General features: G+C 41.8%; 1 protein-coding gene and 1 long non-coding RNA gene across 3 annotated transcripts in view; one reads left to right on the plus strand and one right to left on the minus strand.

Annotated features, from left to right (window-relative positions):
- Positions 1 to 25,717, plus strand: part of CPA6 (carboxypeptidase A6) — a 275,220-nt gene that overhangs the window by 162,932 nt on the left and 86,571 nt on the right. For both annotated transcript variants that reach the window (XM_081503243.1, XM_081503245.1), the window contains exon 3: positions 21,968 to 22,092. In XM_081503243.1, coding sequence (XP_081359369.1) covers positions 21,968 to 22,092 — 125 coding nt within the window. The remainder of the gene's footprint in view (positions 1 to 21,967; positions 22,093 to 25,717) is intronic.
- Positions 3,541 to 25,717, minus strand: part of LOC145510966 (uncharacterized) — a 106,252-nt gene continuing 84,075 nt past the window's right edge. The window contains exons 4-7 of the long non-coding RNA XR_014057306.1: positions 21,461 to 21,639; positions 21,036 to 21,194; positions 5,095 to 5,132; positions 3,541 to 3,875 (exon numbers count right to left, since the gene is read on the minus strand). This is a non-coding gene — a long non-coding RNA (uncharacterized LOC145510966). The remainder of the gene's footprint in view (positions 3,876 to 5,094; positions 5,133 to 21,035; positions 21,195 to 21,460; positions 21,640 to 25,717) is intronic.

Consider the following 25,717-nt stretch of genomic DNA (forward strand, 5'->3'; position numbering starts at 1 on the left):
CACTTGTTCTGGGTAGACTTAGGAGAATAAAAACTTAATATTTAGGTACTTTGAATTTCTATGTTCCTTTGAAGGATAACACTCATAATTTTCATTTATTTGCATATTTTAGACAGTACCAAAAGCTAAATTTATTTTTTAATCCAATAGCTATTTAAAAAGGTAATCAACAAGGTAGACAAAATAGATGCTCCTACAAGCTTATATTCTAGACATGGAGAAGAAAATAGGCAAATAGAGAAGAAAACAAGGTAGTTAAGTATTATGGTAAATGCTATGAGAGAAATAAAGGGGATTATACTGAGAGAATGGAATTCTTTGAAAGCTCAGTAAAAGCCTCTTTTAAAAGGTGATAATAAGACTGTAACCTGTCATGCGAAGGTCTCAAAAGAAAACATTCCAGACAAATACCATTTGTAAGCACAAAGGCAGATTTGCCTAGCAGAGCTTAGTTGCTTTATGGGAAAAAAAGTTAGTGTGGCTGGACTGCAATAAATAGAAAGAAGAGGAGTAAGTCATGAGATCTGAGATACACCCCAGGGCAAGGTCATTCAAGGCCTGGGAGTAAAACCATATAAAACTGGGGTTTGTTCTGAGGAAAGTGGAAAGCTGACTTTTTAAGCGGAGGTATGATGTGGTCTGGAGAAGGCAATGGCACCCCACTCCAGTACTCTTGCCTGGGAACTCCCATGGACGGAGGAGCCTGGTAGGCTGCAGTCCATGGGGTCGCTAAGAGTCGGACACGACTGAGCAACTTCACTTTCACTTTTCGCTTTCATGCATTGGAGAAGGAAATGGCAACCCACTCCAGTATTCTTGCCTGGAGCATCCCAGGGATGGTGGAGCCTGGTGGGCTGCTGTCTATGGGGTTGCACAGAGTCGGACACGACTGAAGCGAGTTAGCAGCAGCAGCAGCATGACGTGGTCTGGGCTTCCCAGGTGGTTCAGTAAAAAAAAGAATCTGCCTACTAATGTGGGAGATGCAGGTTCAATCCCTGGGTTGGGAAGATCTCCTGGAGAAGGAAATGACAACCCGCTCCAGTATTCTTACCTGGAGAATTCCATGGACAGAGGAGCCTGGCAGTCTGTAGTTCATGGAGTCACTATAAGTCAGAAACAGAGCATACATGCATGATGTGATCTAAAGGAAAAGACTCTTTCTTCCAGGAATGGACAATCAGGCATAATACAAACCCAGTGCTGAAATGGTCTACCCCAAGACTCAACAGCTGTGATCAGAAGTCTATTTTCTCTTGAATATTCAGTACAACCAGGGCTTAGTGTCTGATCCATGGACACACAAACAAAGGGAATAGGTAAGGATTATTAGACTTGAGGGCTTCCTTGGTGGCTCAGACAGTAAGGAATCCGCCTGCAATGTAGGAGACCAGGGTTCGATCCCTGGGTTGGGAAGATCCCTTGGAGAAGGGAATGGCAACCCACTCCAGTATTCTTGCCTGGAGAATTCCATGGACAGAGGAGCTTAGTAGGATACAGTCCAGTGGGTTGCAAAGCGTTGGACACTACTGAGCAACTAAGCACAGCACATTAGACTTGAGACTTGCGTGAAGCCTCCCTCGGAGCCAGAATGCAGAAGTCTGAGGATTCAGACCACTGCTTGGCTGATGCAGATGCCCCAGGAGCTTTGGGCAGACACTCTGTGAGCGGAGATCCAACCTCTGAGGATGGAGGGGTTTGCTGACCAGATGGTACTGATCTCTCTGATGTACAGTGACACACATGCTGATAAGACAGAAGAAACTGCAGATTGAATCCAGCTGCTACTGCTAAAAAACAACTGCTACAGGAACAGATACATGGGGTGGTGGGAGTTGGGGGATGGGGCGCAGCAGCCACTTCATCATTAAGGAGTGAAATGGAAGGTGCATGCCTCACTTCCACTCTTATTCTCTTGGTATGACAGGAAACAACAGGGTTTAGAAGAAATATGACTAATTACTGGTGAGTGTGCAATTCAAATAGCAGGGCAGTGGTGCACGGATATTCTATAGAAAGTAACCAGCAGACTTCAGCTGTCCAGTGTCTTGGGCCTTAGTCAGTTTCCTTTCCAGAGAGCATGGAGACCATCCATTAATCTGGCAACTGGTTAACAGCAGCTCAATTAAGTCTGTTCTGGGCACTAACTGCTGGTCCTGCTCAAGCCTCACCATTTGTCCTATTAATGGTCAAAGATGCAGTGAAGCCTTCCAACTTACATGGGACAAGTAAAGAGCTAGAAATGAGACCTGGGAGTAAAAATTCCTTTTAGTTATCCAATCTCCCTCCCTCCCCTTGCAAGGTTTGGTGTGTGTGCGTTCTCAGTTGCATCTGACTCTGTGATCCTACGGACTGTAGCCCACCAGACTCCTCTGTCCATGGGATTCTCCAGGCAAGAATACTGGAGTGGGTTGCCATTTCCTCCTCCAGGAGATCTTCCCCACCCAGGGATTGAACCCAAGTGTCCTATGTCTCCCACATTGGCAGGCAGATTCTTTACCACTGACCTACCTGGAAAGTCCTTGCAAGGTTTGGTAGGACCATGGCAAGAGACGTGGAGAGAAGTGGCTTAGAATATTTCTCCTTCACTCCTTCAGGCCTTAGCATGAAGAGATCTCATTCTTCTCTACCATCCAAGTGCTAATCTCAAGGGCCAGGATCAGATATGGTCCATAAGTTGAGTACACATAGCAAGTAACATTCTGCTAAAAGGCATGGTCGTGGTGGGGGGTGGGGGAGGGTGCAGTTATATTTCTATCCCCATGTCTCCTTGTCACCTGAGGCCCTTATGCCACAGGCAAAGCCTCCATAAGCAACTGACAGTTGTCAAAGTGAAGCAATGGTCACTACATTGTGACATCCACACACTCCCAGGCTTTAATAATAGTAACCTGCTGCCCTTCTGTTCTCTTTGTGAATTTCTTTGTGAGTGTACCTATATACATGTACAGCCTTGTTTCTCTAATTCTCCACTTGTTAAGTCTGGTTGTTTCAATAGCCAGGGGGAAGAAAGATTTCATTATAAACTGCATGACCATATTTGTTTAATTTGAAAGGATTTGGAAGAAAGGAAACAGGCATTTTTTAAAAATTGTGTTTATGTTGTGAATGAAATATGAAAGAAAGAAAAAAATTGATTCTTAAAGCAACAATCTGCTTCTTATAGCAGATGATCAGAAACGCCCACTGAAATTCTTTCCTGGACCATTTTATCAGTTGCAGGCTGTCATGAGTTCACATAATCCAAACCTCTGTTGCATATTAAAATTGAAATTAAATTTTTAATTAATTTTAAAAACTTTAGTTCTAGATTGTGGGTTTCAACAGTAAATTAGGGTCTATGGTCTTTAAAAATCTTACCTTTAAGTTTCCAAATTTGATGTTAAAAAAATGCTAAGATCTCTTAAAGGGGGAGCCAGCACACTGAACAAGAGTGCCCAATCCACCCCCCATCCAGGACATCCCCACACATGGACACACACCCTATGGGGAATTGTGGGCAGTCCTTGTCCTTAACCCCTAATAACCTCAAGGCTTCAGGTAAACAAAGAGCTTTTATTCCTGGTAGAAAGTTTGGTAATTTCTTTCTGAAATGATTCTGTGAGTAAGAGTGCCTGGGCTTGATAATTTTTGCATGTGTGTGCTGGGTCTTCATTGCTGTGCACAGCTTCTCTAGTTGCAGCATGTGGGTTTCTCTAGTTGTGGAGCGCAGGCTTTGTGGGATCTTAGCTCCCAAGACAGATTCTTTACCACTGCAACAGCAAGGAACTCCCTGGGCTTTACAACCTTTCAAAGCCTCTTTTCATTTCTTTCTTTCTTCCTCTTCCTTTTTTTGTGTGTCTTTCCTCTTTTCTTCCTTTTGGTCCTCAGAAACTCATCTAAATTTTTAGATAAACAAAGAAAATCACCAATATTACTACTCTAAAATTTTTAAAGTTTTTCCTTGTTGAATAAATTTTTTGTTTTTCATAAAATTTTCTTAACATTATGCTCTACTTTGCCTCCACTCTGTCATCTTCCTTTTCTTTTTCAAAACTGTATTAGTCTCTGTGTTATTGTATACATCTTAAATACTGTGGAATTAAATGTTTTTGTAATACATAACAGTTTTCATATTAAAAACTCACAACCTTATGGGTATGATTTTAATCAAGTACCACTTTTTAATGTTAACATGTTAACAGTAAAAACTCATGTCATTATGTGTATGATTTTAATAACCTCATGATATTCTCTCTTTCTTTAGTCTATGGTTGTTATCTTTGTAATAAGAAAAACAATACGCCCTAATCTAGAATAAAGATTTGGTAATTGTTGTTAAATATATCCCCAAGTACTATAGTAGTTTTTGTAGTGTTGGTTGCTCAGTCATGTCCAACCCTTTGCGGCCCCATGGACTGTAGCCCACCAGGCTCCTCTGTCCATGGGATTCTCCAGGCAAGAATACTGGAGTGGGTTGTCATGCCCTTCTCCAGGGGATCTTCTGGACTCAGGGATCGAACCCTGGTCTCCCGCATTGCAGGCAGATTCTTTACCATCTGAGGCACCAGGAAAGCCCCAAGTACTATAGCAAATATATAAGGAACAGTCTGAACCTTTAAAATTCTTTTTATTTTCCTTCCTTTTAAAACATGATCTAAGAGTGGAACAACCAAGGATTATTAATTTGCAAAGTAATATATAGTTACTCAATAAATATTGTTAGTTACATTAATTATTAATAGAGAATTCAATTTTTAAAGACTACATGTAAGACTCCTTAATTGTTTACTTGCTGAAAGTATAGAAAGATAAAACTTTATAAGATGCTGAATTCTTTTTCAGTTTGATAGATATTCAAGCACCTAGCATGAGCTCAGAATGTGCTTAGAGTGAAAGGGGTGTAATTCCTGTAGAACTTGGCCACTAGCACCACCCAGGAACTTGTCAAAAACGTAAATCCTCCAGCCCCATCCAGCTCAACTGAATCAGGAACTCTGGGAGTGAGAGTCACAAGTTATTCAAGCTGTTTCAGGTGTACTATGAGGTTTAGGGATTTACTGGTGTATTATAAGGTCCCCGATCCACAAGAAACAAAAACACACTATTGCTACTTACTGTTCAAAGTGCCATATTAAACGTGTCTACATAGCACCCTGGAAAAAAGGAAGAATCAACATTTAACTGTTTGAGAAAATTCTGGAAGACAGACCCAAACTTGGGTGGGAGTAGAATTTTATTCTTTAATTCAATAAATTTTTATTGAGCACACTATCCTCATCACTCTACCAGACTGAGAAAGTTTAACAAACAATAGTCAATAAGATTCATTGAGCAATATCTCAGAGGCAGATTTACCAAGAAGCTGCTGCTGCTGCTACATTGCTTCAGTCATGTTCGACTCCGAGCAACCCCATGGACTGCAGCCCACCAGGCTCTGCTGTCCCTGGGATTTTTGTTTTAGACCCAACTCTCAATGCCTTACAACTTGATATTCTCACATATTGACTAGAACTGCCATTGTTGTTGTTTAGTAGTTAAGTCGTGTCCAGCCCACTGGAGTGGGTTGCCATTGCCTTCTCCATACCAAGAAGCTAACCAAGCTTAAGCTCAGGCTTCCTCAATTGTCTGGGACCCTCCCAATGCCTGCCCCTATTTTCATAATTATGCAAAAGTATGAGAATGCAAGGCTTCCCAGATGGCACTAGCGGTAAAGAACTGGGCTGCCAATGCAGGAGACGCAAGAGATAAGGGTTCGATCCCTGAGTTGGGAAGATCCCCTGAAGGATGGCATGTGAGCCCACTCCAGTGTTCTTGCCTAGAGATTCCCATGGACAGAGGAGCCTCACAGGCTATACTCCATGGGGTTGCAAAAGAGTCGAACATAACTGAGTGACTAAGCACACACACATACACACGAAAAGGCATCATTGTGTACTCTTTTTCTTTTTTCATTTAAAAAAAATTTACTTTATATATATGCCTGTAGCTTATTTTGTTTTTTTCCAAATAGATAGTCACATCTGTAAGCAATAGGATTTTTGTTTTAGACCCAACTCTCAATTCCTTACAACTTTATATTCTCACATATTGACTAGAACTGCCATTGTTGTTGTTTAGTAGTTAAGTCGCGTCCAGCTCTTCTCAACCCCATGCACTATAGCCCACCAGGCTTCTCTGTCCAAGAGATTTCCTGGGCAAGAATACTGGAGTGAGTTGCCATTTTCTTCTTCATCATTTAAAAAAAAATTTTTATTACGGTATAGTTGCTTTAGTGTATTCTTTTTCTTACATTGGACTCCCCGGATTGTATAAGCCTCAGGTTCCCCACAAAGCCTGGATCTATCTCACACTTGCCATGTTTTGGAGTAGAAGAGAAATAGTGAGGAAGCAGGTAGGACTTTCCAGCAAAGGAAACCGTATATGCCAGGGGATGGAGGCCAAGAATGACAAGTCTGCCTGGTGACCAGGGGAAGGTGATGCTGAACAGGTGCGTGACCGGGGGCCTTGGATGTGCGGCCAAGGGATTTGGACCTGATCTTCTATGCAGTAGATGACATTAGGAATTTGTCAGTAGGTGCCTGCATTTAATAAAGGCAACTGTAGAAGGAAACAGATAGGTGAAGGGAAAGACTAGACCAGGGTTATCGGTCAGCAGCATAATGAAACCAACCAGGAGGGAAATGTAGAAGGTATAGATACAGACAGTAGGAGTGAATTTGAGGGACATTTCAAAGAGACAATTCATCTGGGGACTGATAGACTGGGAAGAGGCATTAAGGGTGACATTTTAGATTTAAAGTTTGAGTGGTTTGGGTGCCTTATAATGTGGACAATAAACCTCTCAACTCAAAGAAAAATATGAGAGGAGCAGTGAGTTTCATGGAAAAAACAATGAGCCCCGTTTTCAATCAGCTGATTTTTTTCTACATGATGCTTCTATCATCCTGAAATATATATATCATTCCAACCAACTGCTTTTTGAAAAGAGCTACATATTTAAAAGAAAAATCACTTAGACATGGCCTAGTGTTTTATAATTGCACAGTATCACTATTCTAAAAATTATATTCTATGATCATTGAACAACTAGTTATTTCCAAAAAATATGGGATTTAAGTACATAAGTAGCAGTATATCTTGCTGATTAAATATCAATTGAGTAGCCCTTAAAATAATTTAGCACCATCTTTGATGGCTAGGGCTTCCCTGGTAGCTCAGGCAGTAAAGAATTTGCCCGCAATGCAGGAGACATGGGTTCGATCCCTGGGTCAGGAAGATCTCCCTGGAGAAGGGAATGGGTACCCACTCCAGTAGGATGGCTAGAAAAATGGTTCTAAAGAATCTGCAAAGAGCTTCTAGGATGAAGAGGTCCATTTATATCATTAAATGGAAAGTAAAGGGGAGAAGTTAACAATAGGCTCTGCTTGGGCCCAGTGGAGGTTGGAGGTTGGTGGAGGAAAGTTTAAAGTTCCATATCAGAGAGACGCATGACAGAGCAATGAATTATATTTGCACTCCACATCAAAGAACACAAGACAGATCTGGTGCCTTGATATAATTATACGGATTAGACATTTAGCAAAGCATAAAGCAGCACGATGTCTCAAGAAGAAGGTCATCTAAATACCCTCAAGGATTTCTCACTGAGATTATTCTGAAAGAGTAAACTCCTCGAGGATAAAGGACATCTGTTTTGGGTGCATGATCTTCGAAGAGCCTGTTAGACTTCATGACGTATTCATGGCCATTTAGAGGGCAAGCTGCTGCCAGGGCTCCCTACTCCTAGTCTGTACTCTGCAGAGCCATGGTGCTGCCAAATACACAGAAAGCAGTGGTGGAGGCTCCTGAGTTGCCATGAAAGTCCTCAGGCCAGCTTGATACTGATCAAAGGGTTCCTTGATGTGAACTAAGAATTGATACATCCTGACTACATTTCTACTCTTGGGATTAGAAGTTATTTCTCTCTTTTCCTGGATTTATCTCAAACCTGGTTGAAGCTAATTCCCTTGGTTCTTTGAATTTTTTATGACTCATCACGCTAAAGGCAATTTTAGATATCCATACAGTTACCACCTGCTCAATTGGCAAATGGTCAGGAATTTTAAAAAATAATGGTGGAGAGAGGGGAAAGGGAAGTTATAGTTCAATGGGTAGAGATGACGTTCTGCAGACCTGTTCCTAAACCCTACTAAACCCTACTAAACTGCATGCACTTAAAAATGGTAAAGACAGTCTAAAAAACAGTAGAGTAAAATTTGTCATTATTATCACACATTATGCCACAAGAAGGAATTCTCCAGGCAAGAATACTGAAGTGGGTTGCCATTCCCTTCTCCAGGGGATCTTCCTGACCCAGGGATCAAACCTGGGTCTCCTACATTGCAAGCAGTTTCTTTATTGTTCGAGCCACCAGGGAAGCCCTTCAGTTCAGTTCAGTTCAGTCGCTCAGTCGTGTCTGACTCTTTGCGACCCCATGAACCACAGCACGTCAGGCCTCCCTGTCCATCACCAACTCCCGGAGTCCACCCAAACCCATGTCCATCGAGTCGGTGATGCCATCCAACCATCTCATCCTCTGTCGTCCCCTTCTCCTCCAGCCCCCAATCCTAGCCAGAATTAGGGTCTTTTCCAATGAGTCAACTCTTTGCATCAGGTGGCCAAAGTATTGGAGTTTCAGCCTCAACATCGGACCTTCCAACGAACACCCAGGATTGCTCTCTTTTAGGATGGATTGATTGGATCTCCTTGCAGTCCAAGGGACTCTCAAGAGTCTTCTCCAACAGCACAGTTCAAAAGCATCAATTCTTTGGCGCTCAGCTTTCTTCACCGTCCAACTCTCAACATCCATACATGACCACTGGAAAAACCATAGCCTTGACTAGACGGACTTTTGTTGGCGAAGTAATGTCTCTGCTTTTAAATATGCTATCTAGGTTGGCCATAACCTTCCTTCCAAGGAGTAAGCGTCTTTTAATTTCATGGCTGCAGTCACCATCAGCAGTGATTCTGGAGCCCCCAAAATTAAAGTCTGACACAGTTTCCCTACATCATACATTATGCCGTGAGAAGTCCCAGGCCCTTACTGGGTAATTCAGTTTCAAGATTCCCCCAAAGAAACCCACCTCTTTCTTTCCATACTTGTTTTTGTATAGAGGACCTGGTTTGGTTCTTGGATCTTTAACTGTGTATTTGTCGAACAGAAATTGGGCAGCATGTTCAGCTGACAGGCATACACTCTGAAGCTGGGTTAAAAGAAGATTTATGTATCTGCCACTGTAAGAAGTTGAGATCCATAAATCAAACCCCATGGCATGGTGCAGAAAAGCAATGCTTAGTGATTCCAAACTCAGAGCCAAAACCTGTCCATTCTTCAGTATTCTTCACAGAGACGACCAAAGACATAAATGATTTCAAATAGCACATAGATAGATGACCGTTTTGTTTACGAATATAGGTGCTTTTGGAGAAGGAAATGGCAACCCACTCCAGCATCCTTGCCTGAAGAATCCCATGGACAGAGGAGCCTGGCAGGCTACAGTCTATGGGATCGCAAAGAGTCAGACACGACTGAGTGACTAACACACACACACACACACACACACACACACACACACGTGCTTTTGCTAGAATGCGATATTTACTTTCCAGAAAACCTTGCATTCTACAAAATTATACACTGAAAATAACAGAGCTTTTGAGAAAATTAGATTATTGACAGACCACTCAAATCTATGCAACTTTATACACAGAATAATAACAAAAACAACAACAAAACAATAAAATATTAGTGTGATTTAAAAGGTATGTTAAATTCCTAATGAATAAATACTATAGGTGACACACCAACAGTAAATACAGGTATTTATTGCAGGAAATAAGAGTGGCTGGATGGAAAGGGGCGATAGGAGTCCACTGAGCTTCACAGTGACAAGGACAACATTCAGAAGGATCAGAAAAAACCAAGCAAGGGGGACTTTCAAAGTGAAGTAGTGATCGAGCTGAGCCAAGAGGGAGAACATGGGCTGAAAGGGATTTTGAAATGTCCTGAATTCCTCTGAGCCTTGCTGTGTTCCTCTGCAGCATACACTTTATGTTCATCTCCTATTACTTGTCAGTGTAAAACATTAACACACTGGGAAAATCAAATAGGAACCAATGCAAATTCAGTTTTATTGTTACATTACCCTGGATTACTGCTATTGACTGAATGTTTGTGTCCCCTCCAGATTCATGTGTTGAAATTGATCACCAGTGTGATGGCATTAGAAGACAGGGCTTTGGGGAAGTGACTGGGTAATGAAGGTGAAGCCCTCAAGCATGGTACTCATGACCTTGCCCAGAACACTTACCTGCCCCTTCCATCACGTGAGAACACACCAGTAAGACTATGAACCAGGAAGCAGGGTCTCATCAGACATCTAATCTGCTGGCATCTTGGTCTTGGACTTGCCAGCTTCCAGAATTACAAGAAATAAATGTTTACTGTTTATAAACCACCCTTCCCTGGTGGCTCAGATGGTAAAGAATCTGCAATGTGGGAGACTCAGGTGCGATCCCAGGGTTGGGGGATTTCCTAGAGAAGAAAATGGCAACCTACCCCAGTATTCTTGCCTGGAGAATTCCATGGGCAGAGAAGCCTGGTGGGCTACAGTCCATGGGGTCTCAAAGAGTTAGACATGACTGAGCAACTAACAATTTCACAACTTTCAGTCCATTATAGAGATTTCCAGTCATGTCGAAGCTATTTTGAACTATGGAAATGCAGATTGTACAAAAACAGAGTATACCTGAATTTGAATGTTTTCTGAAAATGCACATAATATGTAGATTTGACTCAGGACAAATTGAGAATGGACTTGGTTCCTATCCCTGCCTCCACATCTCTATGCGTATCCTTTTCTGCTGCCAAACAAATGACTTATCCTCTAAAACTGGTGCCAGACACAAGCTTTTTCCAAGAGTCACTGAAAACGAGTAGCTGATTAAGGACTACTAAGGGTTTCTTGATGTACAAAGTAAACAGAGAAAATTTCAGAATCTTCAAAACTATAGTTAAATCTGGTGTTGTCATTAACACCTACTTGAAAGAACGTCCTCATATGGGACTTTCATAAAGCATGGTCCTCAGAACAGCTATTTCAGAATTGCCTAGTGCACTTGTTAAAAAGTCAGATTCTCTTGAAACCCTTGAAATTAGGATTTCTGGTAGTCAGTTCCAAGAGTCTTCATTTTGTCAAGCTATCCATGAGGCTAATAAGTCTGATACTCTCTCAAGTCTCAAAGGCAGTAATATAATGGTCTCTTGCCAGACAGTGAAAAGGGACACAGTAGGCAATAGCTGTTTAACAATGTATTTTTCAAAGCATGTACTACTTAAGAATCTGATACATCTTTTTGACAGGCTCTGGATAAGGCAGAGGCTTTACAAGAAAAGATGTAGGCTAATGCTGCCTGATACTGTTAGAGAATATTAGGAATGTTAGGGAAGACATGATCTTCAATGATCTAGTCCCTGACAGGGCATTCAGGTCTTATGTTCAAGTCTTTAATCGATGTTGAGTTGACTTTCGTGTATAAGATAGTGGTCAAGTTCATTCTTTTGTATGTGGCTGTCCAGTTTTCCAGCACCATTTGTTTGAAGAGACTGTCCTTTTCCCTTGTATATTTTTGGCTACTCTGTTGTAAATTAATTGACCATATATGCATAGGTTTATTGCAAGGATCTCTTCTGTTTCATTAATCTATGTCTGTTTTATGCCAATTTCATACTGTTTTATTATTATTCCTTTATAATATAGTTTGAAATCAGAAAGTGTGATACTTTCAGCTTTGTTCTTCTTTCTCAGGATTGCTTTGGCTATTTGAAGTGTCTTATGGTTCCATTACAAATTTTAGGTCACTAGAGCCAGTGGCATGTACAAATTCAACTCTAGAGGCCAGCTGCAGGTGCCTCTGTAGTGTGCATGCATGCGTGCATGCCTACGATCAATCATGTCTGACTCCTGGTGACCCCATGGACTGTAGCCTGCCAGGCTCCTCTGTCTCTGGGACTTCCCAGCAGAGGTTACTGGAGTGGGTTGCCACTTCCTTCTCCAGGGAATCTTCCCAACCCAGGGTTGGAACCCATGTCTCCTGCACTGGTAGGCAAATTCTTTACTATCTAAGCCACCAGGGAAGGCAAAGGCCCAACCTGTGTGGTGGCAGGAGCTCCATGCAGATATACTTGTAGTAACAGGGGCCAAAGCAGGCAGCAAGGATCAGGGTTAACAGTGAACTTTCTGGCAATGATAGGAGCCCTAGGGGTTAGTGTGCCCTCCCGTCACTACACCACCTCCCCTAGGTGTGCGTACTACAGTGAGGCTGGTGGCAGGGCTGGGCCAGGCAGGTGTGCAGCTGGAGACGTTAACTACAGATGAGTATCATGGTGCAGGCCAGTGATAGGAGACAGGGTCTGACCTGTGCCCACAAGCAGCTAGAGGGGTTTGCCTGTGGCTATCAGCGTGCTCTCTGTGGCTGTCCCATCTCCCTCAAGGTGTGTGCTCTGCAGTCTGGTATTGGGCCTCAGTTCAGTCACATGCAAGTGCCCAGCTGGAGGTACAGCCCCAAGTACATGCACAGCGGTGGGGGTCAGCCACAGGAGTTAAAGCAGGTCAAATGCATGTACTTGTACCATCACAGGGCCCTGAGATGGCTGCTAGTGCAGTTGGAGGTGTACTAGGCTCTGCCAGTGTTGGAGGGGGAAGTAGGGGAAGGGGAGCAGGAGGGACTCAGCTGGCATTAGTATGTATGAATACCTATGGGGCAAAAGCCAGTGAAATCTGCAGGAGGCCTGTGGCAGCTGTGTTGGCCATTGGTTCCATCTTTAATGGTAAATACAGCTCAGTTTCTCTTTAAAGGGTCTCAGATGGTAAAGAGGAGGAGAACTCTGTCTTGCTGGGATGTTCCCTCTTAATACTGAGCAGTGCTGGTTTTTCGCTGGGATGATGCAGGCGAAATGAAGCTGACTTTCTGGTCTTCTTGTGCAGTTATTCCCATCTTGTTGTTGTTGTGCCACTGTGTTGCTGAAATTTCTTAAGTAGACTCCAGAGCTCACTCAGAGCTGTTTTTATTCATGGATATCGGGCTAATTGTTGATTTTTGTTGGAAGATGGAGGCTGGGGTCTCCTGTGTCACCATTTTGGTGACATCACCTAAACCTACTATTCTAATAACCCACTTTTTTACTTAATGCTATTTTGTGGAGATATTTCAAGGCCCCTCAAATACACATTTTTTAATTTTTTATTGGAATATATAGCTTTACAATGTTGTTAGTTTTTGCTGTAAAGCAAACTGAATCAGTTATCCATATACATATACTCCTCCCTTTTTTAGATTTCTTTCTCATTTAAGTCACCATAGAGCAGTGAGTAGAGTTCCCTGTGCTATACAGTGAAAGTGAAAGTGAAGTCGCTCAGCCGTGTCTGACTCTTTGCAACCCTAAGGACACCAGGCTCCTCCATCCATGGGATTTTCTAGGCAAGAGTACTGGAGTGGATTGCCATTTCCTTCTCCAGGGAATCTTCCCGACCCAGGGATCAAACCCAGGTCTCCCACATTGTAGATAGTTGCTTTACCATCTGAGCCACCGGGGAAGTCCATGCTATATAGTAGGTTCTCATTATTTGTCTATAGTAGTGTACATATGTTCATCCCAACCTCCCAGTTCATCCTACCCCCACTTCCATCCTTGGTATCCATAAGTTTGTTCTCCACATGTGTCTCAATTTCTGCTTTGCAGATAAGTTCATCTGTACTATTTTTCTAGATTCCACATATATGCGATATTATAGGATATTTGCTTTTCTCTTTCTGACATACTTCACTCTGTATGACAGTCTCTAGGTCCATCCATGTTTCTGCAAATGGCACTATTTTATTGCTTTTTATGGCTGAGTAATATTCCATTATGTGTGTATACATATGTGTATATATATATATACATACACCACATCTTCTTTATCTATTTTTCTGTTGATGGACATTTAGGTTGCTTCCGTGTCCTAGCTATTATAAATAGTGCTGCAATGAACACTGGGGTGCACGTATCTATTTGAATTATGGTTTTCTCTGAGAATATGCCCAGGAGTGGGATTGCTGACTCATATGGTAGTTCTATGTTTCATTTTCTTGAGGAACCTCCGTACTGTTCTCCACAGTGACTGTACCAATTTACATTCCCACCAACAATGTAGGGAAGGGTTCCCTTTTCTCCTCATCCTCTCCAGCATTATCGTTTGGAGATTTTTTGATGATGGCCATTCTGACAGTATAAGGTGATACCTCATTGTAGTTCTGATTTGTATTTCTGTGATAATTAGACACGTTGAGCATCTTTTCATGTATTTGTTGACATGTGTATGTCTTCTTTGGAGAAGTGTCTATTTAGGTCTTCCATCCATTTTTTTCATTGGTTTGTTTGGTTTTTTGTTATTTAGCCGCAGGTGCTATTTGTATATTTTGGAGATTAATCCCTTGTCAGTTGCTTTGTTTGCAAGTATTTTCTCCCATTCTGAGGGTTGTCTTTTTGTCTTGTTTATAGTTTGCTTTGCTGTGCAGAAGCTTTGAAGTTTGATTAGGTCCCATTTGTTTTTATTTTCATTTCTCTAGGAAGTGGGTCAAAAAAGATCTTTCTGGGATTTACATCAGTGTTCTGTTTTCCTCTAAGAGTTTTATAGTGTCTGGCCTTACACTAATGTATGTGTATATATTTACTTTGATATTATATCACTAAATGCTGCTGATCATTGAATTTTCATGGTTTACCTATGTTGACTCCCTTGCCTTCTCTGTACACAGTGATTTGTAAATAATGACAGTCTTATTTCTTCCCTTCTGGCTCTTAGCCTTTTTTTTTTCTTTATTCTTCTGCTGGCCATGACCCTCAGTATGAGAATCTGTGGAATTGGCATTAAAGTACATTTACTTTGTTTCTGACTTTAAAATGAATGCTTCTAATGCTACTCCTGTATGCAAATACCTGCTGAATATTTTTGGTAGATAGTACTTAATAGGCTGAGGAAATATCCTTTTCAGTGTTAATTTCTATATATATATTTTATATTTAATAGACGTAGGACTTTGAAAAGTTATCCTTCTGAGTGTATTGATATGATCATATAGTTTCTTTAATATATTACTATTGATATAATGAAATACACTAAAGATAAACTAATTGCATTCAGTCATGACATTAATACCTTTTTCTATAGTTGGCTAACATACATTTCTAGGGTTGGCACCTGTGTTTATAAGTAAAATTGGCTTATCATTCTTTTCCGCAGGCTATGACTATCTCATCACTATTAATAATATTGGTCACTTGACCCTTCATTCTTTTGCTCTTAAGCAATTGTGCTAACAAATTTTCTATTTTAAATATGTTTCAAATACCAACTTTGGTTTTGGTGACCCTCACCATTACTTTTTTTTTTTTCCTTTTCACTAATGTATCCTCTTTTTTTCTAATGCCCTATATTCTATTCTTTTGTAGTTTATACTATTGTTCTTTTTTTAAGTTTTGATTTAGACATAAGACTCATCAATTTCTCATCTTTATTCTTCTGCAACAAGATCATATAAGGTTATAAATTTCTTAGAAATGTCCTATTTAGTTTTGATTTGGTTGCAACTTTACTACAGTGTCTTTCTTAACCCACAAGTTATTTAAAGTCTGTTTTCTCTATTTCTAAATGTAGATATATTTTGTCACTGATTTCTAAGTTTAATTACACTGTAATCAGAGAACATTTGTTTGACATGAATTCTCTGACATTTGTTGAAACTTATTTTGTAGCCTGGTATTGAGTTAATTTTCATAAAAATTCTAAGTGCTTGGGAAGCAAGTCTGGTCTTTTGGTTACTGAGATATAAGATTTTTAATTTAAAATCCTTATGATATCCATTTTTGCAATACATATTTTGATGATGTTTAATTGAATGCATTCAGATTAGTAGCATGTATATCTTCCCAGTAAAATGAGAATTTTATTAGTATGTATGGATGTACATATGTACATACATATGTATATAGATATTTTTGTATCTCTACATTATGTATAGTGATATGTATATATATTAATATATTATCCCCCCAAAATGGTTTTGCTCTAAATGTTTTGCTATTAGTATAGTCATACTAGCTTTTTTCCTTTAGTATTTGTATGATACATATCTTTTCCATTCTTTTGTTTTCATTGTTTCTATTTTATGTCTTTTGTAACCAGTACTTAGGAGAATACTTCTTATTATTCAATATTCAGGCTCTTTTAAACTGGAGAATGTAATCCTCTTTAATTAACTATATTTACTGACATGTTGTCTTATTTTTTTCTTGAAACTATTTTTTCCTGATGCTTTTTCTGTGTTTTTCTGCCTTGCAGACATTGAACTTCCCTCGGAACTTCACCTTTCCCCTGTTTGTCTGAAATATTCCATCTAGATGGAATTGATAACTCCATCCAAGTATCTTTCATTTCCTTTCTTTCTCAAGAACTTTCTCTAGCCAGTCTTTTAGACCCTATGAAGATCTCGAGTTGAGCATTCTAGCTATGAGTTGGATATGTTGGCTTTTACTTATAGTAGATACCTTGATCATGTGTTCTACATATTTTTCTCATGAATTCTTCTTCAGCAAAGTTTCAGATGAAAGAATTCTGCATGGCCTGGCTTGAGGGTACATCTTTGTCTGGAGAGGTCTTGCATTTACTACTACAAAATGCCTCCTTATCAAATCTTACTGGTGCGTAGTTGTTAATTCCTACTCTTTAACCGAGCTATTGCCCTTTGAAGGTCTAGTTTTATACTAGAAGCTTGGTTCCAACTCTGAACTTTGGACCTCAGATCTCAGCCTGATTCCCCGTGTGGTTGTGACAGATTCCCACAATCCTGATACCATCACAGCTGAGGTGCACATAGTTCTAAGTGGCATTTTCTTCTTTATTTTAGGCTCCTGGGAATTTCGCTTTACATTTGGGGGAGCTCCACTTTACTTTTCAAGGAATGGTAGCTATATTTTATTCAGCTTTTTCTAGCTATCTTGCAGCAGAAGAGTGTTAAGGTTTTCTAGCTCTCTGTATTGCTGGAAAAGTAAATCCCATGGCTAGTTGGTCATTAGCGTGAAAGTGTTAGTTGCTCAGTTGTGTCCAACTCTTTGTGACCCCATGGACTGTAGCCTGCCAGGCCCCTCTGTCCATGGAATTCTCCAGGCAAGAATACTTTGAGTTCAGTCACTCAGTCATATCCAACTCTTTGCAACCCATGGACTGCGGCACACCAGGCTTCCCTATCCATCACCAACTCCTGGATCTTGCTCACTCATGTCCATCGAGTTGGTGATACCATCCAACTACCTCATCCTCTGTCGTCCCCTTCTCCTTCTGCATTCAATCTTTCCCAGCATCAGGGTCTTTTCAAATGAGTCAGTTCTTCACATCAGGTGGCTAAAGTATTGGAGTTTCAGCTTCAGCAACAGTCCTTCCAATGAATATTCAGGACCAATCTCCTTTAGGATGGACTGGTTGGATCTCCTTGCAGTCCAAGGGACTCTCAAGAGCCTTCTCCAATACCACAGTTCAAAAGAATCAATTCTTTAGCATACAGCTTTATGGTCCAACTCTCACATCCATACATGACTACTGGAAAAACCATAACTTTGACTAGATGGACCTTTGTTGGCAAAGTAATGTCTCTGCTTTTAAATATGCTGTCTAGGTTGGTCATAACTTTTCTTCCAATACTTTAGTGGGTAGCCACTTCCTTCTCCAGAGGGTCTTCCCATCACAAGGTTGAACCCAGGTCTCCTAGCACTGGGGGCAGAGTCATTAGAATACACTGTCTAAAAACTTTTAGGATCTTGTCTTTATTCTTGGTATTCTAAAAATCCTTATATATTGATCTGAGTTCTGCCTTCTTTTCTAATCTGTCTTTATGACTCTTAATTCACCAGATGTTGGGCATATGATTTGTTTTCCTGTATTTTCTCTATTTTCCATTTTGCTCTACATCCTGGGAAATTTTCTCAACTTTTTCTAATGGTTCTATTGGATTATAATTTTCTGCTCTTTTTTATTCTCTAATTGTTCCTTTTTTAAAGCATTTGGTCTCAGGGCTATGGCCCTGCCTCAGCTCACTGGGCTGCTTACATGGTAGGCAGGTGAGCACCCTGCACTAATAAGCTAGAGGGAAGACTACAAAATGGAATCTGCTAGCAGCCGTGTCCTCATGGCACCAGGAGGTCCTCAAAATGCCTTCCACCAGTATCTGCATCCCTAGGGAGAGTCCCCATTATGCTGGCCTTCAAAGCTAGACATTCTGGGGGCTCAGTTTCCTTTGCAGGAGCCCAAAGTGAGGCTCAGATCCCTTGTTCTTTGGGAAGAACTCCTGCAATTGTGATTATCCTCATGCTTGTGGGTCACCTACCCAGGGGTGTGGTCTTGACTATACTGAATCTCCACCCATGCTACTGTCTCATTGTGGTTCCTTCCTTATACCTTTCGTTGTGGAAACTCTTTCCTGCTAGTCTTCAGGTCATTTTCATTGATAGCTGACCTGTAAATTGTTGTAATTTTGCTGTGTCCTTGTGTGAAGCAGGGTCTCTTACTCCACCATGTTGGCCACCCAGGTACTTTTCAGGTAACAATAACAACAACAAATAGTTAAGCGTTTTCAAGCTGTCACTATGTCAGGCTCTCTGCTATGTGTTTTACTTCTATTATTCCAGTTAAGTTTACCAAAAAAAGAAAACGTGTGACCAGGTTTTAAAATTATATTCATAGTCTGGATGAGGAAACTAAGACTCAGAAATGTTAAGTGAAGGTCGCTCAGTTCAGTTCAGTTCAGTCGCTCAGTCGTGTCCGACTCTTTGCAACCCCATGGACTATACAGTCCATGGAATTCTCCAGGCCAGAATACTGGAGTGGGTAGCCTTTCCCTTCTCCAGGGGATCTTCCCAACCCAGGGATTGAACCCAGATCTCCTGCATTGCAGGAGGATTCTTTACCAGCTGAGCTATGCGGCAAGCCCCCAGAAATGTTAAAACCTCCACCCAAAGTCACACAGACCATGCTGCCAGAGCTAGAATTCCAGCCTAGAGTCACTGGATTCCCAAGTCCATGCTGTGAACTTTTACGTTAAACTTCCTCCACCTCTTAAATAGATCTGGCTGTGACTGGTGGTCATAGAAGGAAAGGAACACCTGGGAACCACAACCCAGTTCCAAGGTGAGAAACTCTGCAGAGGAGCATCCTTTCCTTAGAATATCAATTGGCCTTGGCAGTAAAGACCTGAGACAGCTGGTCTGCAAACAACCTTAGGCCATACTAACCAGGCTGCTGATTTCTATGTTGTGGTCACTATCCAGGGTCACCCAGCTTTATCTGCTCTGAGCCGTTTCAACACTTTAACCAGATGCAATCAGGCCCTAAGGAAATGACCAATGGTAACCTGCCCACAGTAAACTGATTTAAACTTTGAAATACCTGCGTAGAGAATTCATAGGGCAAAAAGCCCTTAAAGGGAAAGACCAGGATGTGAAAGCCACAAAGCAGACCCTCTTGAACGCTAAGGCAGGAAATTGGAAGTTGTTTCTAGTTCTGGGGTATTTTCAGGAAATCCTGGAGATACTTACCCAGTCAGTAAATGATGGGTACTAGAGTTAAACACATTCTATAATACCATTTGGTAGCCCTGCATCCTTGGGAAAGGACTTTGCCTCTCTGAACCTTTGTCTTCTTGTTCATGAAATGTATCTATAATTAAGTAGTATCCCAAGGTCTTATAGAAAAGATTAGACCTACCTATCAAGTGGGTGGCACTTTACAAATCTCATGTGAGTATTACTATAACTTAGACATAGGAGTCTCCTGTAATTCATTTTAGTTTACTAATACCAAAACAAAATACACTTCCTGATTTTTGCAGATTCTTTTTTGTTGGTTTCTTTTAGACCAACTGCTTTCTGGTGATGTTTCCTAAGAAGGCTTCTCCAGGTCAGGCAGTAGGGGACATTTCTTCCATGGAATTTTCCTATGGAGAAGCTACATTCTTCTGTGGAATGAGGATTCTTATTTTAGCATATGCCCCAGAAAACAGCACTCACAGACTCATCACCAGAGTGGTTATTCAGATATTTCAGGTTCCTGTGGCTCTCCACCCTCTAAATACAGCACTATTTCCTCATCTCCACAGGTATTAGGTGATACACCTTAATAGCAAGATCTGTCTCTGTAATGGGTTTAGAGGCAAAAATGATTAAAGGATTAGAAAGTCTTAACATATAAAGAAAACTGGAAGACAGAAAGGTACCTTGTCTCACAAAAGCAAGAAACCAGCCATTCCCCACTGAAGAATGGAACAAGAGAAAAAGAAAAGTGTGCTTCAGTGTAAGGGATTAAGAAAATATCTGACAATCTGGTTAAATGTGGATATGAGTTAAATTAGGATAGCGCTGACTCTCATCTTGGGGAAACATAAAAGATGTGGTTTAGATGCATCAACTGGGGACAGTCTGGTCCAGGCCTGGACGAATCCTTGCCCAAGGGCTGGCAGATGGATCAAATGACCTCTCAACATCCCTCCCAGCCCCACACTTCTGTCGTCCTATGCTTGTTAGACTAGCATGTTAGCTGCGTTAGACTTGCCCTTGCAAGTTAGTGGAGGAGTCAGCTGCCTGAAAGAAAACAGGTAAATTCTTTTTGTCCCAAAAATAAATGCCTCTGTTTTAGGGGGCTTCCCTGGTAGCTCAGATGGTAAAAACTCTGCCTGCAATGCAGGGGACCCGGGTTCAATCCCTGGGTTGGGAAGATGACCTAGAGAAGGAAACAGCAACCTGCTCTAGTATTCTTGCCTGGAGAATTTCATGGATGGAGGAGCCTGGTGGGCTACAGTCCATGGGGTCACAAAGACACAACTGAGTGAGGCTTGCATGGTCCTGCAACAGATCAAGACCAGAAATGCAGGAAGAGGGAGTCCCAAACAGAAGATATGGACATGACCTGTAAAGACAAACTGTGCCTTACTGAAAGTGCAGCTCTTAGCTTGTATAGAATTGAGGCTCTCCTCCATCCCAGCTGAGTTCAGTTCATTCTTTCGATGAATATGTAGCTCTTACTAGGCATGGAGCACTAGACAGGGCACAACAGACTCTCCTGTAAGCCAAACAGTGGACTTTTGCTTTCCTGCAAAACACAGAATGAGGATGAACATGTAGTCAATTACCCCACAGGGTCTGCACTTATGCAGCAAATAATGACTGAGTTGCTAAGATGCACAAGGCACCATACCAGGCACTTGGAATGGGTTCATAACCAAGTGGACAAATCCTCTCCCCTCATGGAGCTTACATTCTGGGAAGAGGCACACATGATGGAAGACACATGAGATTCTCTAAGAACTGTGACAAGGAGCCCTGCCCTGGCTGACAAGTACCCCCGCTACCACCCACCTGAGAAAGCGATGTTTCTATTGGCATGTGAAAGCTGAGTATGAATCGGTGAACAAGCATGCATCATGGGAGGAGGCAACATTAGGAGAGCGCTCCATTTGAAGATACTGAATGTTGTCAAGGGACCACCATCTGCTTTAATGTAGGCTGAAGGGTCATCTATGTGTTCCTCTTTCTTGCTATTGTACAAATATTAGTGCAGTAAATAATTTTAAGCAATATCAAACTGATACTTAAAACTAGTTTATCTCATTTTTATCTTGTGACTAATAGATTGGTATTTATTGAACTTGTAAATTATGATCAGATTCTATATGGATGTGATATCATTTGGACACTAAATTCAGAATCAACTGAGAGTTTGACCCTATGATGAAAGCCTTGAGTCTGATTCTAAAATGGCTTTGGTATTGCTGTAAACCAACAAGATAATGTGTTTGACATTGTGACATGGATCTTTCCCCACCGACATTGACTGTGAATTATAGGTTGGTTCCTGCACTACAGGTGGACCTGTGGCAGCCCGGAGGTATCTCCCAGATATCACAGGGAACAGTCACCGATGTCCATGTTCCCCACAATGGCTCCCAAGCCTTGTTAACCTTCCTGCAGGAAGCCAACATCCAGTACAAGTAAGCATGCTTTTTCATTGCTTAATTCGTTTATACTCAATTGAGATGAATGGCAACTGTATTTAGGTTATGTCTTAAGTGCCAACAACAGTGTTTCAGGTTCTGTTTTTCACATTGGGGAAGCCAGCATGCATATGGCACAGTTCTATTTGCTAGTCATGAGCTTCTTTCTTAGTGTAATGGTGGAGGGGGAGCAACCACATTTCTCTATCACTCACCTAAGTAATCAGTGTACACATGGGAGGGTTTTACTGTGTGAGAAGAGGAGAGTAGTTTACCCATGCCTACAAGGTGGATGCTGAGATGGGCAGACAAAAGCCAGACTCTGCAGGAGCTGCATCAGTTGGACAAAGGATGAGACTTGGGACCTTGAAGGCAGAGGGGAAAATGCAAGCAAAGGCAAGAAGCAACACAGTATGTGCTCAGGGAACTGGTGCAGGTCAGGGAATAGGAAGAAAAGGTTCCTGAGAAGTAGGGTGAGGGGCCAGGTTGTGGGAAGCTGCTGTTCAGAGTTAGGAACTCAGACCTCATCTTATGGGTGATGCTGCGTAAACGTAGGATGGGAGCAAGGGAGCCACATGTAACTGGGTAGTGGGGTAGGAGGAGACCTCAGCAGTAATCCAGGTGAGAGAGTGAGGACCCTGAGTCAGGACCAGAGTGATGGGATCAAAAGAGAATTCCAAAAAATATTTCAGAAGCAAAACCACCTGGACTCTGCATTTGTTGGGATATAGGTGGAAGAGGAAGAACTCTTGGGTGATTCCAAGTCATCTGTTTTTGGTGACCAAGTGGCTAGATTTGAATACTTTTTTTTTTTTCACAGTATTGGTTAAGCAATGAGTGTGGAACAGCAGGAAGATAGTCTCAATCATCAAATAAGAAACAAAATCTTTTGAGATAAGGGATGTCAGTGGTACCTGGTGCCACAGTGATCTCCTGCAAGAAAGGGACTGACCAGTTACGTTCGGATTTGGCAATGAAAGTTGCACTGGTAACACTAATGGTGGGATTAGAGTGTCAGGAGCAGAAGACAGAGAAGTGAACAGGACGTGAGAACACAGCGGCAGAGCAGACTATTCTGTGACTCTTAGAAGTTACAGTAGGGAGAGGGCAGAGATGAGGAAGATGCTAATTCAGTGACTGCCTGAGATTTGGAGTGTGGGTAGGGGGCAACTATGGCCTGAAGGCACTGTGACCAGCAGGGAAGGAGGCAATGATGATGACAGACAGAATGCACAGGTGAGGGAGTAGTTTTAAATGGTAGGAAAAGTACTTTATCCTCTAAGACCAAAGAGGTAAATGTGTGTCTAGTTAAGATTGTGGAGAAGAGAGTCAACAGGTTAAAGAGATTGTAGTAGTAGTAGTGCTAGTGGCTCAGTCAAGTCTGACTCTTGTGACCCCGTGGACTGTAGCTCACCTGGCTCCTCTGTCCACGGAATTCTCCAGGCCAGAATACTGCAGGGGTAACCATTTCCTTCTTGAGAGGATCTTCCTGACTCAAGGATCGAACCCAGGACTTGTGCCTTGCAAGTGGATTCTTTCCATTTGAGTCACCCGGGAAACAGGGCAAGAGATCATAACTAATAGCTCAGTTTTCTGGATGAACTGAGAAGCAAAAGTCATCTATAAAGAAATAGGGGTTAAAGAGTGTTGCCAAGAGAAAAAATGGGGTAGGAACCAATACAAGTGGTTGTTGCAGAGAAGATTGTAGCACTGATACAGAGATGACGTTTTGTTGGTTAGAACCACAGAAAGCTCAAGGTGACAAGGAAGTTAAAGTTCCTAGTGAGATGCTCACTCAAGTACTCATCCATGGAGTCTAATCTGGATAGTCTAGATTAGAGGAGGATCTAGGAAGAATGATGGAACACTGGGGTACACGTTATTTTTTTGAATTATGGTTTCTTCAGATATATGCCCAGGAATGGGATTGCTGCACATATGGTAACTCTATTAGTTTTTTAAGGATCCTCCATACTGTTCTCCATAGTGAAAGACATATACACACTACTATATATAAACCAGATGAGTAATAAGGACCTACTGTGGGGCTTCCCTGATGACTCGGTGGTAAAGATTCCGCCTACCAATGCAGGGGATGCAAGAGGCGCGGGTTCAATCACTGGGTCAGGAAGAGCCCCTGGAAAAGGGAATGGCAACCCACTCCAGTATTCTTGCCTGGGAAATCTCATGGACAGAGGAGCCTGGAGGGCTACAGTCCATGGGGTCAAAAAAGTGTTGGTCATGACTTAGTGCTTAAACAACAACAATAAAGGACCTACTGTATAGCACAGAGCACTCTACTCAATACTCTTATATGAGAAAAGAATGTAAAAAGTGGATATATGTTTAACTGATTCACTTTGCTCTACAGCAGAAACCAACAACTTTGTAAAGCAACTATATTCCAATTAAAAAAAATTTTTTTTAAATGGTGGGACAAAATGGAAGAATCAGGGCCTTAAGATATTTACAGTAAAAACAGGTTTAGTGTACCTGAGGGCAACAAGTTGGAAGGAAATACATTTTGATAAAGTGTAGGCTGCTGGACACTAAGAGTTCTGGAGTAGAATACTTGTGGCTGGTGACAAGATTATAGGGGTAGCAATGAAGGAGATGGTTGAAGTGGAATGGAGATTATTGAGGCTGATGCAGTCAAGAGAGAGGTTAATCACCATAAAGCCATCTCAGCAATCTTGAATTTCTTTGGCTGATGGCAAGATTAGAGGTGGGGAAAGAGAATGTGTTCCTGAGACAGGAAGTAGCAGGGAGGAGCCAGGAGTTAGGGGTAAGCAACCAGGAATGGCACAATGCTGAAGGGAGGATGAGCTTTTCCTGGAAGTTAGAAGGTTAACGGAGCAGTACCAAAGGTACCCAGGAGGATGCTGACGAAGTAGGAGAAGAGAAAGTCACCAAAGGGTCTGTGTCCTTGAAAGAGTCCAGTTTCTGCTGGTGCAGGAATATGAGAAGAGGGAGTTCTCTAAAAAGACTGGAGAACGTAGGAATTTTATTTACAATCAAAGAGAATTCCAGAGGGCACACAAGCAAAGGATGGGGGGAAGAGTTGGAGAGAAAGTGCAAAATCTTGGGGGAGAAATGCAGGCTAGCGAATGAGCGAGATGGGAAGGAGTGACTTACTCTTGGTTTGGAACCCTATGATTTTGGCCACAGTTGCAAATGACTAACCAGGTGGTGCTAGTGGTAAAGAACCTGCCTGCCAGTGCAGGAGACACAAAAGATGCAGGTTCGATCTCTGGGTCAGGAATATCACCTGGAGAAGGAAATGGCAACCCACTCCAGTATTCTTGCCTGGAAAATCCCATGGACAGAGGACCCCGGCCAGCTACAGCCCATGAGGTCGCAGAGAGCCAGACACAACTGAGCACACACAACCTCTCAAATACTCCAACTTTTAAGCTAGTGTTTTTACTGCCAGAACTGACACAGAGATCCCTGATGAGGCCCAGGAAGGGTTGGTGGCTCTCTCAGTCAATGGAGAGAGCTCTAGTCTCTGTGAAAGGCTGGGACAGAGGGTTCAATGGGGCAGTAACATCCTTCCCTGGCCCCAGAGATATTTGGCTCTCAGAGCGATAGGCACAGCTTTATGAAAGTACTGATGGGCTTT

The sequence above is a fragment of the Giraffa tippelskirchi genome, chromosome 6 (assembly GCF_054371585.1).
Source record: "Giraffa tippelskirchi isolate mGirTip1 chromosome 6, T2T-mGirTip1v1.2.pri, whole genome shotgun sequence".
Lineage (NCBI taxonomy): Eukaryota > Metazoa > Chordata > Mammalia > Artiodactyla > Giraffidae > Giraffa > Giraffa tippelskirchi.